This window comes from Felis catus, chromosome C1 (genome assembly GCF_018350175.1).
Source record: "Felis catus isolate Fca126 chromosome C1, F.catus_Fca126_mat1.0, whole genome shotgun sequence".
Lineage (NCBI taxonomy): Eukaryota > Metazoa > Chordata > Mammalia > Carnivora > Felidae > Felis > Felis catus.
Window position 1 is genome coordinate 65244870 of NC_058375.1, and position 14319 is coordinate 65259188.

At 35.8% G+C, this 14319-nt stretch overlaps 2 protein-coding genes across 24 annotated transcripts in view; one reads left to right on the top strand and one right to left on the bottom strand.

Annotated features, from left to right (window-relative positions):
• The window catches only part of NEXN (nexilin F-actin binding protein), a 51396-nt gene extending 39850 nt beyond the window's left edge, over positions 1–11546 (top strand). For 3 of the 6 annotated variants that reach the window (XM_023258840.2, XM_023258842.2, XM_023258843.2), the window contains 5 exons: positions 575–772; positions 4839–5060; positions 9724–9909; positions 10358–10718; positions 10809–11546. In XM_023258840.2, the coding sequence (XP_023114608.2) occupies positions 575–772; positions 4839–5060; positions 9724–9909; positions 10358–10718; positions 10809–10822 (981 nt within the window). In that variant the 3' untranslated portion in view covers positions 10823–11546. Of the gene's footprint in view, positions 1–574; positions 773–4838; positions 5061–9723; positions 9910–10357 lie in introns of all 6 variants that reach the window. The other 3 variants (XM_023258841.2, XM_023258844.2, XM_045036061.1) reach the window with 2 other exon arrangements.
• The window catches only part of FUBP1 (far upstream element binding protein 1), a 52657-nt gene that overhangs the window by 6842 nt on the left and 31496 nt on the right, over positions 1–14319 (bottom strand). For 11 of the 18 annotated variants that reach the window (XM_045036059.1, XM_045036057.1, XM_045036053.1 and 8 more), the window contains 2 exons: positions 14218–14264; positions 11752–11978 (listed from right to left, as the gene is read on the bottom strand). The exons of 1 other annotated variant lie outside the window; for it this stretch is intronic. In XM_045036059.1, coding sequence (XP_044891994.1) covers positions 11945–11978; positions 14218–14264 — 81 coding nt within the window. In that variant the 3' untranslated portion in view covers positions 11752–11944. Of the gene's footprint in view, positions 1–11751; positions 14265–14319 lie in introns of those variants that run through there. 6 more of the 18 variants (XM_045036060.1, XM_045036047.1, XR_006584417.1 and 3 more) reach the window with 3 other exon arrangements.

A 14319-nucleotide genomic window follows, 5' to 3' on the forward strand; every position in this document is an offset into this window, starting at 1 on the left:
TTGACTTTGGACAAGTTACTTTTCAGTGCCTCAGTTTCCTCATCCATATAAAGTGCTTAGAATTTTACATGGCAGCTCTGAGTAAGTATTAACTATTATTGTTAGCATTAAATACAATAAAATTACAGCATTAAGAGTGATTTTTACCTGATTATGAAGGAATCCTGATGGGTTATTTAATTCATTCAGACAAAACCATGATTTAGCTGCGAAATGCTCATTTTAATCACCAAAATGGAAATTCATTTTACTTCACGTAGAAAGTGTTCTCAGTATTATAAAATCTTAATATCTAATTCGAATTACTCATAATACAAAGTCAAAGGATTTGTGTTTGTTGGAATGGAGAACAGATGGTCACCATTTCCTCTGTAGCCACAAAAACACCTTAAATTTTCTAGTATTTTTTACCTTGTTTATTGTTTTATACTTTTGAAGAGATTTAGGTCTTCAAATTTTTAGTTCAGGGTGAAACCTTTTTACTCAAGTAATCACAGTTTCTACAAAAAAAAAAAAATCCCCTTTTTAGTATGTGTAATTTTGGAAAGAGTAATAAGAGACTTATTTTAAATAGGTAGTAGATGATGACTTCCCAGAGATGTATAAAACAATTTCTCAAGAATCTCTTACACCGGGAAAACTGGAAATTAATTTTGAAGAATTATTAAAACAAAAAATGGAAGAAGAAAAACGACGAACGGAGGAAGAAAGGAAGCATAAGCTAGAGATGGAAAAACAGGAATTTGAACAACTGAGACAAGAAATGGGAGAGGTGAGATTTTAGGAAATATCCATTTTTTTTTCTTCCAAATGTTTATAAATGTGGAAATATCCATTTTTTTTTCTTCCAAATGTTTACATATAGTATCTTACAATAACTTTCTGAGTATTATTATTCACATAAAGGACACTCATCATACTAGGAGGCGCTTGGTACAAGTTTCAGCACAGTTATGTGTGCTTTCTAGCCTGATAGAACTCTGTTTCTTCCTTACTAATTTAAATCACTTATGATGCAGGGCACCTGGGGGGCTCAGTCAGTTAAGCATCAAGCTTCAGCTCAGGTCATGATCTCATGGTTTGTGGGTTTGGTTCTTGGATTTGAGCCCCATGTTGGGATCCTCTGTCCTCCTCTCTCTCTGCCCCTCCCCTGCTTGTGCTCTCTCAAAAATGGATAAACATTAAAAAAATAATAAAACAAATGATTGCAAGTGATTACCTTAAGTAAATATTTCTTCCTAAATATCTCACAATTGTGCGGTCACATTATGATTGAGAATTGTTTCCTAAAGTGTTTAATATACTCATTTATGCTTATTTTTCTTGAAACAAACAGAATTAAACTGATTAGTCAAAATAAAATTACAAGAGTACCATGGATACTAGAACATCAGTGTGGCAAGTTTTTGAATAATTTTATTTTACTAAATTAGAAGATAGGACTTTGATGTTAAATATTTTAGTATGATTTCTCTAGTACTGAAATGAATTAAAGATATATACAAATATATATGTATATAAATACAGGACTGTACAGGGCCAGCTTCATGGGCAGGCAACTTGTGCCATCACAGGGCCCTATATGCTCAAATAGGCCATGCATAAGATTTAATGCTCTAAGGTTGCCAATCTTGATTTTTATTTATTAAAAAAAATTTTTTTTAAGTTTTATTTAAGCAATGTCTACACCCAACCTGGGGCTTGAACTCACGACCCCAAGATCAAGAGTAACATGCTTTTCTGACTGAGCCAGCTAGGCACCTGGCCAATCTTGATTTTTAATTTAAAATTTTAATAATCTTGTCTTTGAATTTGTGTGTAAGTGAAAGCTGACTGGACAGTGGAGTATGTGCTAGAGTTTTAGAGCTTTGGCTCACTCAAACCTTCTTCTGTCCCCTGCCTCCCTATGGTGCATTCTCAGAAGCCCTTTTTCTACCTCCTGGTGCTCTAAGGCCCTGCCTAACCTTTTCCTTCCCACAGCTGCCACCCTGCATCTGGATGGCCAGTTGTGTAGGCAGAAGAGGGGAGGGAAAAAGAGGGGGCCAGCATTCCACTGTCACTCTCGGCTTCTGATGAGGAAGCTCCTGGCAGCAGCATGAGGAGAATTGGGGATGAACATGACTTGGGGTGAGATGAACAGTGACTGTCCCAGACTAAGACTGGCAATGACACGGCATGTTTGGTGGGCAACTTGATGGGGACTTCTTGCCAGCTTGTGACCTATGCAGACATTGCAGTCTCTTAGAAGTTACCTTCTTTGTTATGGGTTAAGACAATGGGCCTGTGGGGTTATTTACTTCCTTGCCCTAGCCAATCAAGAGACTATAAATACTATATAAACATATAGGTAATAATAAAGTATCATGAATATGCTGTAGAAAAATATTCCAAGGTCTAGCCTTAAAATATTTTACTTTTCTTTATAATTTTTTTAATGTGTATTTATTTTTGAGAGACAGAGAGAGAGACAGAAACAGAGCATGAGCAGGGGAGGGGCAGAAAGAGAGGGAGACACAGAATCTGAAGCAGGCTCCAGGTTCTGAATGATCCTCACAGGGCCTGATGCAGGGCTGGAACTCCCAAACTGCAAGATCATGCATGACCTGAGCTGAAGTTCGACGCTTAACCAACTGAGCCGCTCAGGCACCCCTTGCCTTAAAGTTTTTTAAATGTAATAGCATTTATTTTATAAAGGAAGCTGAAAATGAATCATTTAGAAAAACTTGTAAATTATATTTTAGTACACTGAGATGGATTCTAATTAACATAAGGCAGTATGTAACTGACATTTTGGTGCTACTGAGTGACTTACCCTACTACGTCTGAGTGTTTCCAAGTGAGTAGCACACCAGTTCCACGATCATCTGCACTGCAGCTAATTAGTTCATTTGACCAGAATGACTTGGGAACCACTGTAATATGAGGTATATCACAAATTTGTTAGGTTTCTGGTATTTTAGGAGTTGTCAGTTTGGACCCTCAGAGACCAAAACGTGGAGGGTAGTATAAAGGAATAAATTTTCTCTTTCATCCCTTTGGTTGAACCAAGAAATTAAGCCTCACGTCACATCATCCACTGTGATCCCATCCTTCCCCTCCTTCATTTTCCTTCCCTACTACCCCCGCTCCACACCTAGGACTTTGGGTCTTCTCCAGGAAAAGTATTATCAGGAATAACTGCAATTTTTTAAACCACTTCATATAGTGAGATTAGGGTTTAGTGTAAGAAATATACAAAGAACTAGGAATAAATTGTGAAAAGCCAAGGGAAACTTGAGTAAAAAGTATTTAAGATAAAATGCTCTAAAGAGGGGTGCCTGGGTGGCTCAGTCAGTTGAGCGTCCGACTTTGGCCCAGGTCATGATCTTGCAGTCCGTGGGTTCGAGCCCCACATCGGGCTCTGTGCTGACAGCTCGGAGCCCGGAGCCTGTTTCAGATTCTTTGTCTCCCTCTCTGACCCTCCCCAGTTCATGCTCTGTCTCTCTCTGTCTCAAAAATAAATAAACATTAAAAAAAAATTTTTTTTTAAATGCTCTAAAGAATTGGGAGCCCAATTTTAGTTTGACTCCTTTTCTTTCAAGGCAGAATATAAAATAGAGTAAAAGTGATATGTATCAAAATGTGTAGGGATTTGGCCAGACTGTATTTTAGAAAGGCTTCATTCACTTAAGTTGAGTATTAAGTGATATTTAACTTTATTAGACTATCATCAAAAAAAAGACAGGAGGAATTTTCGGATACTCTGGCTCTATACAGAGATGAAAAAATCATGTCTAGTGGGTTAAGTGACCAGGCAAAGGCCATACAGTATCAAAGTCAGAACTAGAACTTAGATCCTACCCCCAGTCATGTTCTTTAATTATAGTTCTTCATCTTCTCCTAAGCAAAAATTCTCCTATAGTTCTAGTAAAAGTTAATCCTGATATGCATATTCTAGTTATAATAGAGTTATAATGGAATGTTAAATTATGTTTTGAGCTGTAATGAAATATTATCATTATTATGTTTTTGGAGAGGGAAGGCACAAATGAGCAAGGGGCAGAGAGAGAGAGAGAGAGAGAGAGTGAGACAGAGACAGACAGAGAGAAGCAGGGCTCATTGAAGCAAATCTCCTGTTTTTATCTAAAGCGGGGCTCATGCTCACCTGAAGTGGGGCTTAAGGTCACCTGATGTGGGACTTGAACACATGAACCATGAGATCATGACCCAAGCTGAAGTCAGATGCTTAATAACTGAGCCATCCAGGCGCCCATAATGAAATATTTTAAATGTTATCTAAAGTCTTAAATTTGAAGCATTACATTTTTTTAAGTTTATTTTGAGAGAGAGAATCCCATGCATGCTCTGTGCTGTCAGTGCAGAGCCCGACATGGGGCTTGAACTCACAAACTGTGACCATGACCTGAGCTGAAATTAAGAGTCTGATGAGCTTAACCAACTGAGCCACCCAGATGCCCATATGCATTACTTTTAATCAGTAAATTTAGGCATTGTGTTTATGGAGGAGGTTATTTAAACTTTATTTTTGGCTTCAAGTAAGAAATTAACACTTTTTGGGAGTGCCTAGGTGCCTCAGTTGGTTGAGCATCCAACTCAATTTTGGCTCCAGTCATGATCTCATGGTTCCTGAGTTTGAGTCCTGTGTTGGGCTCTGCACTGACTGCACAGAACCTGCTTGGGATCCTCTCTCTCCCTCTCTTTCTGCCCCTCTGTTCGCACACATACTCTCTCAACATTATAAACACTAAAAAAACAAAAGAAAAGAAATGAACGCTTTTTGGATGTTTTATTGTACAAACTAATTCTCTGGTATTTAATATATAAAAATTTTTTTGAAGGAAGAGGAAGAACACGAAACCTTTGAACTGAGTAGGGAATATGAAGAGTTAATAAAATTGAAAAGAAGTGGCTCTATTCAAGCTAAAAATTTAAAAAGCAAGTTTGAAAAAATTGGACAACTGTCTGAAAAAGAAATCCAGAAAAAGATAGAAGAAGAACGAGCAAAAAGGAGAGCAATTGACCTTGAAATTAAAGAGCGAGAAGCAGAAAACTTTCATGAGGTATATACTATTTCGTATTTAACAGTCATGGTATAAATGTAACATGGACTTTGAATAAGTTTTGGTACTTACAATTAACCATAGATGTATACAATATTATCTGGGGACTAAGTAGCAAAAGCATATTGAGATCTCAAGAGACTTTGAAAGATTTCCTCACTCTAGCATTGTTCAAAATGGCTGTTATCAGAATTAAAGCCGCTTATTGTGAACATCAGGTAGGTCACTCCGGAAATAACAGTTTAAATGTATTTACTGGCGGAAGTTTTAGTTTGAATCAGTAGAACCAGTGTACATATAACTTAAAAGAAATTCTAGATATTTACTTTCGTATTTAAAGATGAGACAAATAAAGCCTAATGATCTCAAAGTCATGCCAATAATTCAGTGGCAGAGCCTAAATTAGAATTGAGATGGCATGAATTAGAAGTACCTCCATATGTTAAAAAAGAGGCAATTACTAAATAACCCGTAATGTTCCTTCCAGCTTAAGATCTAGTTCCATGACTATGAGTACTGCTTTAAGTAGGATCTGGAAATTTTTTTCTGCCAGAATTGCCATTTTATAATACTTAACAGCATTTATGTTCTTCTAACAATGAATTTCCATTAAATATTCAATAAGGTAGGTGTGGGAAGTTGGGAGGGCCTTCAGGGGAGACTGTGAATTAAAAGAATGAAAAAATTATGTGCAAATTCTTTGCACTGTAAGCAATTCATTATTATTAAAGCAAACAGTATAGGAACATCAAAGATAAAGATGCAAACGCTGGCAAGATGGTCATGGAAGGTCTTAGATGTTAAGGAACTTTGTTTTATTGTTCATTGAAGGAATCTTTAAAACATGGAGATATTATCAAATAGGCATCTTTATACCTAGATCATAGTGAAGCTAAAGATGGTTTTAGATTCATGCATTAAAAAATTATTTGAATGGCTATTATGTTCCAGGAACTGTTCTGGATACTGGGAGTACACTGAATAAACCTGCGGTCCTTGCTCAGTAGTGTTTAGAATCTAACAGGTAGGGAGGATGGAAAACAATTACTGAGTAGTAAGTAAGAGCTATGGAAATTAACAAAGTAGGATACTACTTTTTGTACAGGGTGGTTAGAGGCCTGATGAGGAACTTGAACTAGAAGTCAAATAGAGAAAATAGATAAATGTGTAGGATATGAAACTTGAGAAGACTCGGGGATGGTGGTAGAGATGAGGAGAGGGAAAGAATGAACTGAAGTGGGTATACACGAACAAAAGTAATATGGGAATAGAGTTTGGAAGGAAATCATAAGCTATTTTAGACAAATGGAGATGCTGTGGAACATCAGGTATTCATCAGTGAAGCTGATTTGCATTTGAACTCTGTGCGATGCACACTAAACCTTAAGGTTTACTGTCACTGCTAGAAGCAAATGCTATTGCTAACATCTATGCTGGGCCTGGTGTTCACACTTGGGTTCATGTAAGTGAATATAATATGCCCTCAAAAAGTTCAGCCTAATGAGATGTATGAAAATAATTATAACTTAAGTGCTAAAATAGGAGTTGTATATTTAATGTTGTAGGGTCAAATAGGATGGACTCAGTATTCCTAGAAGTTTCACAGGGCTGAGAAAATGGCATTTAAGCAAAGTGTGAAGGTTAACTAGAACTTGCAGTTAAAGAGGGAAAACATTCCAGATTGGAGACGGGAGTCCGTTTACAGCCTTTACATAAAGGTTGTGAAAATGTGTCTGGGGAATGGAAAATTTGTTCAAAGGCATGGTTCATAGAATAATGGGTAATAGAATAAAGTTGTAAAAGTAGTGGCTAGTTGATACTGGGTCTTTTTAACCTTGCAGGGACTATGATTTGGGAACAATGTTAGTAATCATTTTAGGACAGAATAACAAAAAGCTTCTGTTTTTAAAGAAATCTGGTATCAGAGAGAATGAAGAAGAAAGGAATAGGGGATTAAGTTGGGATCCAGGGATAAAAATGGACCCAACTTTTAACCAAACTGGGTAACAGGCTGTTTATGGGCAGATGGTTACTGAGAAGCCCAGCCCAACATTAAGATTATCAGAGAAACTAACTAGATGATACTACAGAGAATTCAGTCTGGAGATGGTAGGATGAATAGTCTTGGACACATGAAGTTTGAACTATATTGGGATAAGATAAAAGCAGTCTGAAACATAGGTACTGAGTTCAGGCAAGAGACTGGAATTATATAGATTGTAACTATCATAAATAGTATTTAAACATATCAGAGTAAAGCTATATTTAAAGGGTTAATAGTTGGAAGGTGAATAGTAAAACTGGAGAACACCAACATTTAATAGTTGGCCACAAGAGCAGTTTTTACAGAAATGTATCATGGAAGCTGAAGTTCAGTCAGCATGCACTTGCTCACCTTATTGTTAAAGGTAGTGAAACCTCAGAGCAGTCATACCTAGTCCTACAAGATATTTAGGGAAGATTAAAAATGAGATAGATGACTTACTGTTTTATTGCTATTACTGGCTCTTCTGTATGAAAGGACAGATTAGGACTTGTCTGATATCCTGGAATCCCTGAGGATATCCTCACTGATTGTGAAGGATGCTGACATCCTTCCTATCTTCTCTCTAGATTAAGGTCAGAGATACCCTTTAAAAACTTGTTGGCATAGTTTTGCCATGGAGTGCAATCAACTTCCAGCATAAGACTCCCCTTGCATTTATCCAGTAATATTATCTGGTTTCCTCCTTTAAAAATCTGTGTTCAGGGCACCTGGGTAGCTCAGTCGGTTGACTATCTGACTTTGGCTCGCTCAGGTTATGATCTTGCAGTTAGGGAGTTCAAGCCCTAGGACAGGTTGTGCTGACAGCTCAGAGCCTGGAGCCTGCTTTGAATACTTGTGTCTCCCTCTCTGCCCCTCCCCTGCATGTGCTCTTTCTCTCAAAAAGGGGTGCCTGGGTGGCTCAGTGAAGTGTTTGCCTTTGGCTCAGGTCATGATCTATTTGTGGGTTTAAGCCCTGCATCAGGCTCTGTGCTGACAGCTCAGAGCCTAGACCCTGCTTTGGATTCTGTGTCCACCTCCCCCACCCCCCACTCTTTCTCTTGCTTTCAAAAATGAATAAACATTGTAAAATTTTTTTTTAATTAAAAAATAAAAATGTCTGTGTTCAACATGACTTGTTTGTATTCCAGACATCTTTCGAGGTAACCTCATCCATATAACCTCCCCTAATCCAAGAATTCCACAGCTCCTTGTAGCCTTGATCCACATCACCCATTTAAATCACTTAGTGTTTGACTTTCTAGTTTTCCAAGTAAGGCATACTCTAAAACCATTTCTCGTCTCTTTTATCTCAAGTTCACTACCCAATTGTGTTTCCTTTAATATTCATGTGGTAGGTATCAATACCCTAAGAATGCACCAAACCAATGTTTAACATGTCTTTTAGCCTTTTTAGTAATAAAACCACAGCAACATCATTCATATTAGCAATTAACTGTAGTGTTTATTAATAGGCATTAGGTTTATCATTTCAAACTGAAACACTGGTATTAATGGCAGGAGTACTAGAATTTACCCATTAGGTATTTGGTTGTGTCTGATGTTCTAGGATTTTCCAACATTAAATAAAAATCTAATTCCAGAAAACAAGAAAAACTATCCAATTCCTTCTACATTCATTGGAATGGAGTACAATACCTCAAACTGATGCAAAACATCCACACACCAAGATTTTTTCTTACATAGGCAATTACTTCAAAGCTTGTTTCAAAATTTCCTAACTTTAGTTGGATGTGGTACACTGAGGCAATGTCTTCATAGTACTGTGAAATATAAATGGTGAGATTTCCAGACATAAAATTCTAGGTAGTTTAGAAACCAAGAGTCCACTACAGCTAAAGTACTTTAGAAACCCTGAATTAACTGTACCTACAACCCACTATACTAAAACTGCCCTCAAAGGCCACCAGTGACCCCATCATCACCAAATTGCTGTATACACTCACACTATTTAACAATTGAAACTCTGCTCTTAAATTACTCCTTAATTATTTCCATAGCTTCCAACTCTCACCCTATATAGAGGACTAACCATATACTTCCAACGATTTCCCCCACGTTCCAGCCAATGCCTCTTTCAGTAGTTGTCTTCCATTTATTCTGTGAACACTCTCGTCTGTCATTTGACCATCAATAAATTTTATTGGATGGAATTCATCTCAAAGACAGTTACTAGCTAAGAAGGGTGGGGAAGAAAATCACAAAGTGGGAAGTAATGGAAATTGCACTATTATATAGCAGAGTGAAGAATGATGGACAATCTTGTGACAAGAAGTATTTTAAGTTAACAATGTGTAACATCCCTACCCTTTTCTGTTATTCAGTATTATCAGCTAGCACAAAGAATTGGTTGAGCAAATAATACCCTGGGACTCCAATGACATTGTAGCTTTACACTGGGAGAAAAGGATTCTAATTGTCAAGAGAATGTTTCATAAATGAAACTTTCATTTTTCTCAAATTAGGGGACAGTGAAAATCTACATGGCTGCAGTATAGCACAAATAAACCAAACATGGTATATTTTGTGTCCATAAATGACATCTTCAGAAGTACTGCTTTAGTTCTTGTTGGTTTCTAGAAAATATGCAATTACTATTCTTGGCCCACTTTCATAAAGGAAGAAGATGTTGACGTCAAGCCTGCAAAAAAAAGTGAGGCTCCATTTACTCATAAAGTGAATATGAAAGCTAGATTTGAACAAATGGCTAAGGCAAGAGAAGAAGAGGAACAAAGAAGAATTGAAGAACAAAAGTTACTACGCATGCAGTTTGAACAAAAGGAAATTGATGCAGCACTACAAAAGGTACCAGGCTTACATGTCCTTTATTTTTCAAAGATGCTCTTGAAATTTTATGGGGGATTAGGAAAAAAAATTTTGGGAGGACGCAAGTCAGTGAGGGGATAAGAAAGAGAATCCCACGAGGGGCCTGGCAAGGTGGGGGGAAGGGGAGAGAAGAGAAAGTGAGGGAGGAGTGGGGTTCAAACTCAATCAATGTGGGACTAAACTCAAGAACTGTGAGATCATGACCTGAGTCAAAGATGCTTAACGGCTGAGCCACCCAGGTGCCCTAAAGTAATTTTTAATAGCTTTCAAGTCAGTGGAATGTTTTATAAAGTACATAATTGTAGTAAGCATATTTACATATTCTTTGGGAAGAAAAAACCCTTTTATCCATAAAATTCTATTACTAAAGCATTGTCCTAAAAATGCTACTATAAATGCCAACTTGAATGGACTTATTTTAATACAGAAAAGAGAAGAGGAGGAGGAAGAAGAAGGTGGTAGCATCATGAATGGTTCCACTATTGAAGATGAGGAGCAAACGAGATCAGGAGCTCCATGGTTCAAGAGGCCTCTAAAAAACACATCAGTTGTAGACAGTGAGCCAGTTAGATTTACTGTTAAAGTAACAGGAGAACCCAAACCAGAAATTACATGGTGGTTTGAAGGAGAAATACTGCAAGACGGAGAAGACTATCAATATATTGAAAGAGGAGAAACTTACTGCCTTTATTTACCAGAAACTTTCCCAGAAGATGAAGGAGAATATATGTGTAAAGCGGTCAACAACAAAGGCTCTGCAGCTAGTACCTGTATTCTTACAATTGAAAGTAAGAATTAATCATTTTTAATCTAGAACTTTTATTGTATTTACATTTTTTTTTCCTTTAAAAAATCACTTTTCTTCTTCTCTTTTTTAGCTGACGACTACTAGCTCCCCTTCCCTCTCCCTGGAACTTTCTCTGCCCCCTCCCACCCACCCCCCCCCCCCAAATTTCTTACTACATCCATGTTTTCTGTGGCGGGGCCAAAAATGGAAACCAGAAGTGCCACTATATTGACTTTTTATTCCTTTTCCTAACAGTCTTCAAAACACAAGCTCATCTAAAGAATACCTTCTTCCTATCCAAATCATCACCAGATTCGTCACCATATTGTGAAGTTAATGTGTATTTAATGGGGTAGAGTGGAAAAGTTACTCAATTATTCTAAGCTTATAGCAATTACGTTTTAAAGATCACAAATAAAACATTATTTTGCATGAAAAAATGTTTATGAGCTATTTATATACCTAAAATTAATGGAGACTTCATAATTTGGAAACTACTGAGTTTTCCTTAATAGTCATTTTTCTTGTTGTAGTTTTAAAGTCTTTCTGAAGCACAGAGGGAAAAGGGGGAACATGGAGAACAACAAAAGTTAAGACTAAATTTTAAGGAGAAAATTTAATGGAAACCACTGCCTATATAGAATTCTGAGTGTTGAGACTATTAACATGTACTATTCAAAGGTGTGTTATAGTCAAGCTTCTAAAGCAAATTTATGCTGTGACCTTGCCTGAACAAATTATATTTTAGTAAAAAAACTTTGTATCAGTAGTTCATGCAGGAGAAAACACTTTCAACATAATTGAAGATTTTGAGGTCTAAGAGGGGGGAGAAAAAGGCACAATCTTCAATTTTAAAATCTGGTCTAAAATGAGTTTGTAAATAATTAATTACCATGTTCTATTACCAAGTTGTTTTATATTTTAGTTTTCTGGAAGACAATTTTATTTTACAATGTAAACCCATAATAAAATAACTTGTGTATTTAAAATAAAGTCTTTTCAATATTTTAGAAAAGAAACAAAACACTCCCTTATAATATTCATCAATGTACATTTATTATTTTTTTATTGAGGAAACCATAATCAATACAAAATTACAGCAATCATGTGCCCTTTTACATACATTGTCATTAAAGCAAACTCTAAACCACAGTTTGTAAAGTATTCAATTTACCTCAAGTCCAAGCTGCATCTCCCTAAGACACTGTTCCCATCACAGTAGCCATTTTAAGCCAATCTTCTTTTTACACACGGGTAGTTTCTGTAGAGAACACTTTTCTCAGGACGAAAATGCATCGAGCATGCATAAGAAAAAATATATATATATATGCGCAAATACATTTATGAGTTTCTATAGGGCTATCACTGAAGAAAATAAAACCTTGGGATTTATTTGCTTCTTTTTTAAAAGCACCAATTTAAATCCCTCAGAAGTTTATACTGTGGCAAGATAACTCAAGTGACTAAACAAAAAATAAAGGTTATTTTCAGTCAAAATTATCTTTAGGTACTGTTAAAATACATTTTAAAATGAGGCAGAATTTTCAGAAAATAAAAAGACATCCTCATTGATAATTTCTACATCCTTACTCTAGACAACAGATGTTCACAGGTAGAACTGGTTCTCCTGGCAGAGCACTCAAACAAACGTAATCACTTCTGCATATATTCCTATTTCCCGCTTAAGTTTACTCTGCTACTCCTACCCAAACCCACCCTTTTGAATTAACTACCAAGGTATTTGGCTAAGGAAATATTTTACAATGTTTATAAACAACTAGTATTAAATCACTAGTTTTAGTATTAAAACCATTTTTGTTAATTAAAAATAAAAGTATACTTTTCATTTCTAAAAGAAACATCAAACCCATTAGAATTCTAAGTATCACCACACTAAAATATCTTAAAACAAACACATTGTCAAGTTTTTAAGTGCTAAATAAAATAAATCAGTTCAATTTCAATCTAAACATTGTTTCTACCACTCCTAACATCCATTGCATTCAAGTCAACTGGCTCACCTGTTCTGCTTTCCATTTATTTCAACGTTAAGATTAGCGCCATTTTAAAAATGCAGTTATCAGTGAAGGCTTATGGTAATGAGTTAAAAAAAACTCGAGATAGAAACAATGCCCCAATATCTATTAGCATTCATCTATTATTTTATAAAAATGCAAACTACAGCTAACCAAAAGTTGAAAGGCTCCTTAAGGTTCAAAGATCTCCTTTATATTATCAGTCTTAACATACCTATCATTGACTATTAAAACAATACACACACACACATAAATGTGGTGCAATAACTACACAACTTACAAAATTTAACAGTTCATGGAACATTTAAGATCAAGCAAATAGCACTTTAAAATGAAAAGTGATCAAAAGCAGGTACATTACACCCTATACCAATGTATGGGAATACATTTCATATTTCTCAATTATGATTTGCCAATTTTACCTTCTACATTGAGCCCTTCTATGGTCCATGCTCATCGGCTCACCAATGGCATACACTCAAAGGATTCCTCTTTATGGGTAACTATCTCAGGACCTGATTTTATGAGCTATGATTTGGTGCTTGCAGCATCTTCAGCACTGTGTGTGAAAATGAAGGCAGTATTTTTGAATATTTTTCTTTGTTGTAGAGATAAGCAGGAGTTTTAAAAGGATCAGCACATTTTAGAAACTGAATAAACAAAACTGATAGGATGCTGCTTTAATACATTCATCTTAACTCAAAATATGTACCAGTTAAAATCATCTATAAGAACACAAACATTTTAAACTGGCAAAAAAAGTAAAATGCAGCGTCAATTATTAAAGTATTATAAGTCAGAAAAATATTGGTTGCTATACAGATTATGAAAGGTTATTTGCTATACAGTTAACATTTCACTGATGCACATGCCTTATCAAAACATACTGCCAGTATTCCTTATATTTTCCTTTTTCAGTGTATGTTACGAAAACTGAATTGTCTTAAAAAAAAAAAAAACTTCGTAATAAAATTCTGACCCATAATGTCCTTACTGAATTGTTAAAGAATAAGAAAAAAATAAACTCCATATAGCTTTGGAGGGCAAAGAAAGAAAATGTCCTGTCAACCTGTCAATCATAAAAAGCTTGTGAAGGCTGTTGAAGTTTCTAACCAAGTGATTTCCTAAATCTCGAAAACTATGTTAACTGCCCTTTCTTAACAATTCTTCTGTAGTTGGGAAAAGATTACAAAAAGTTTGGATGTAGTTCAATTATAGCAGCAATCTACTCATCATTTCTTTTTTGTTTTAATAAAAAAATTAAAATAAAAAACATTACCCAGAAATGTAAACAGTTGTTTGAACAACTTACAGACTTTCCACTGAAATGGTAGCATAAATAACAAGATACATTTTGGGGAAGCAGTAGCAGATTGCTTTTGAATACACAACCACAAAAACCTCACAGGGACAACATTAATGTACTGAAATATTTATTTATATATGTCCTTAGGTTGTGCTTACCTGTTGCTTTTTGCAGCAGAACCTAAGGTGGAAGGTCTGGGAAGGCACTGTGAAGTATAAATAATTGCACTGTTTGCAATTAATAAAGATTTTAAACCTTAA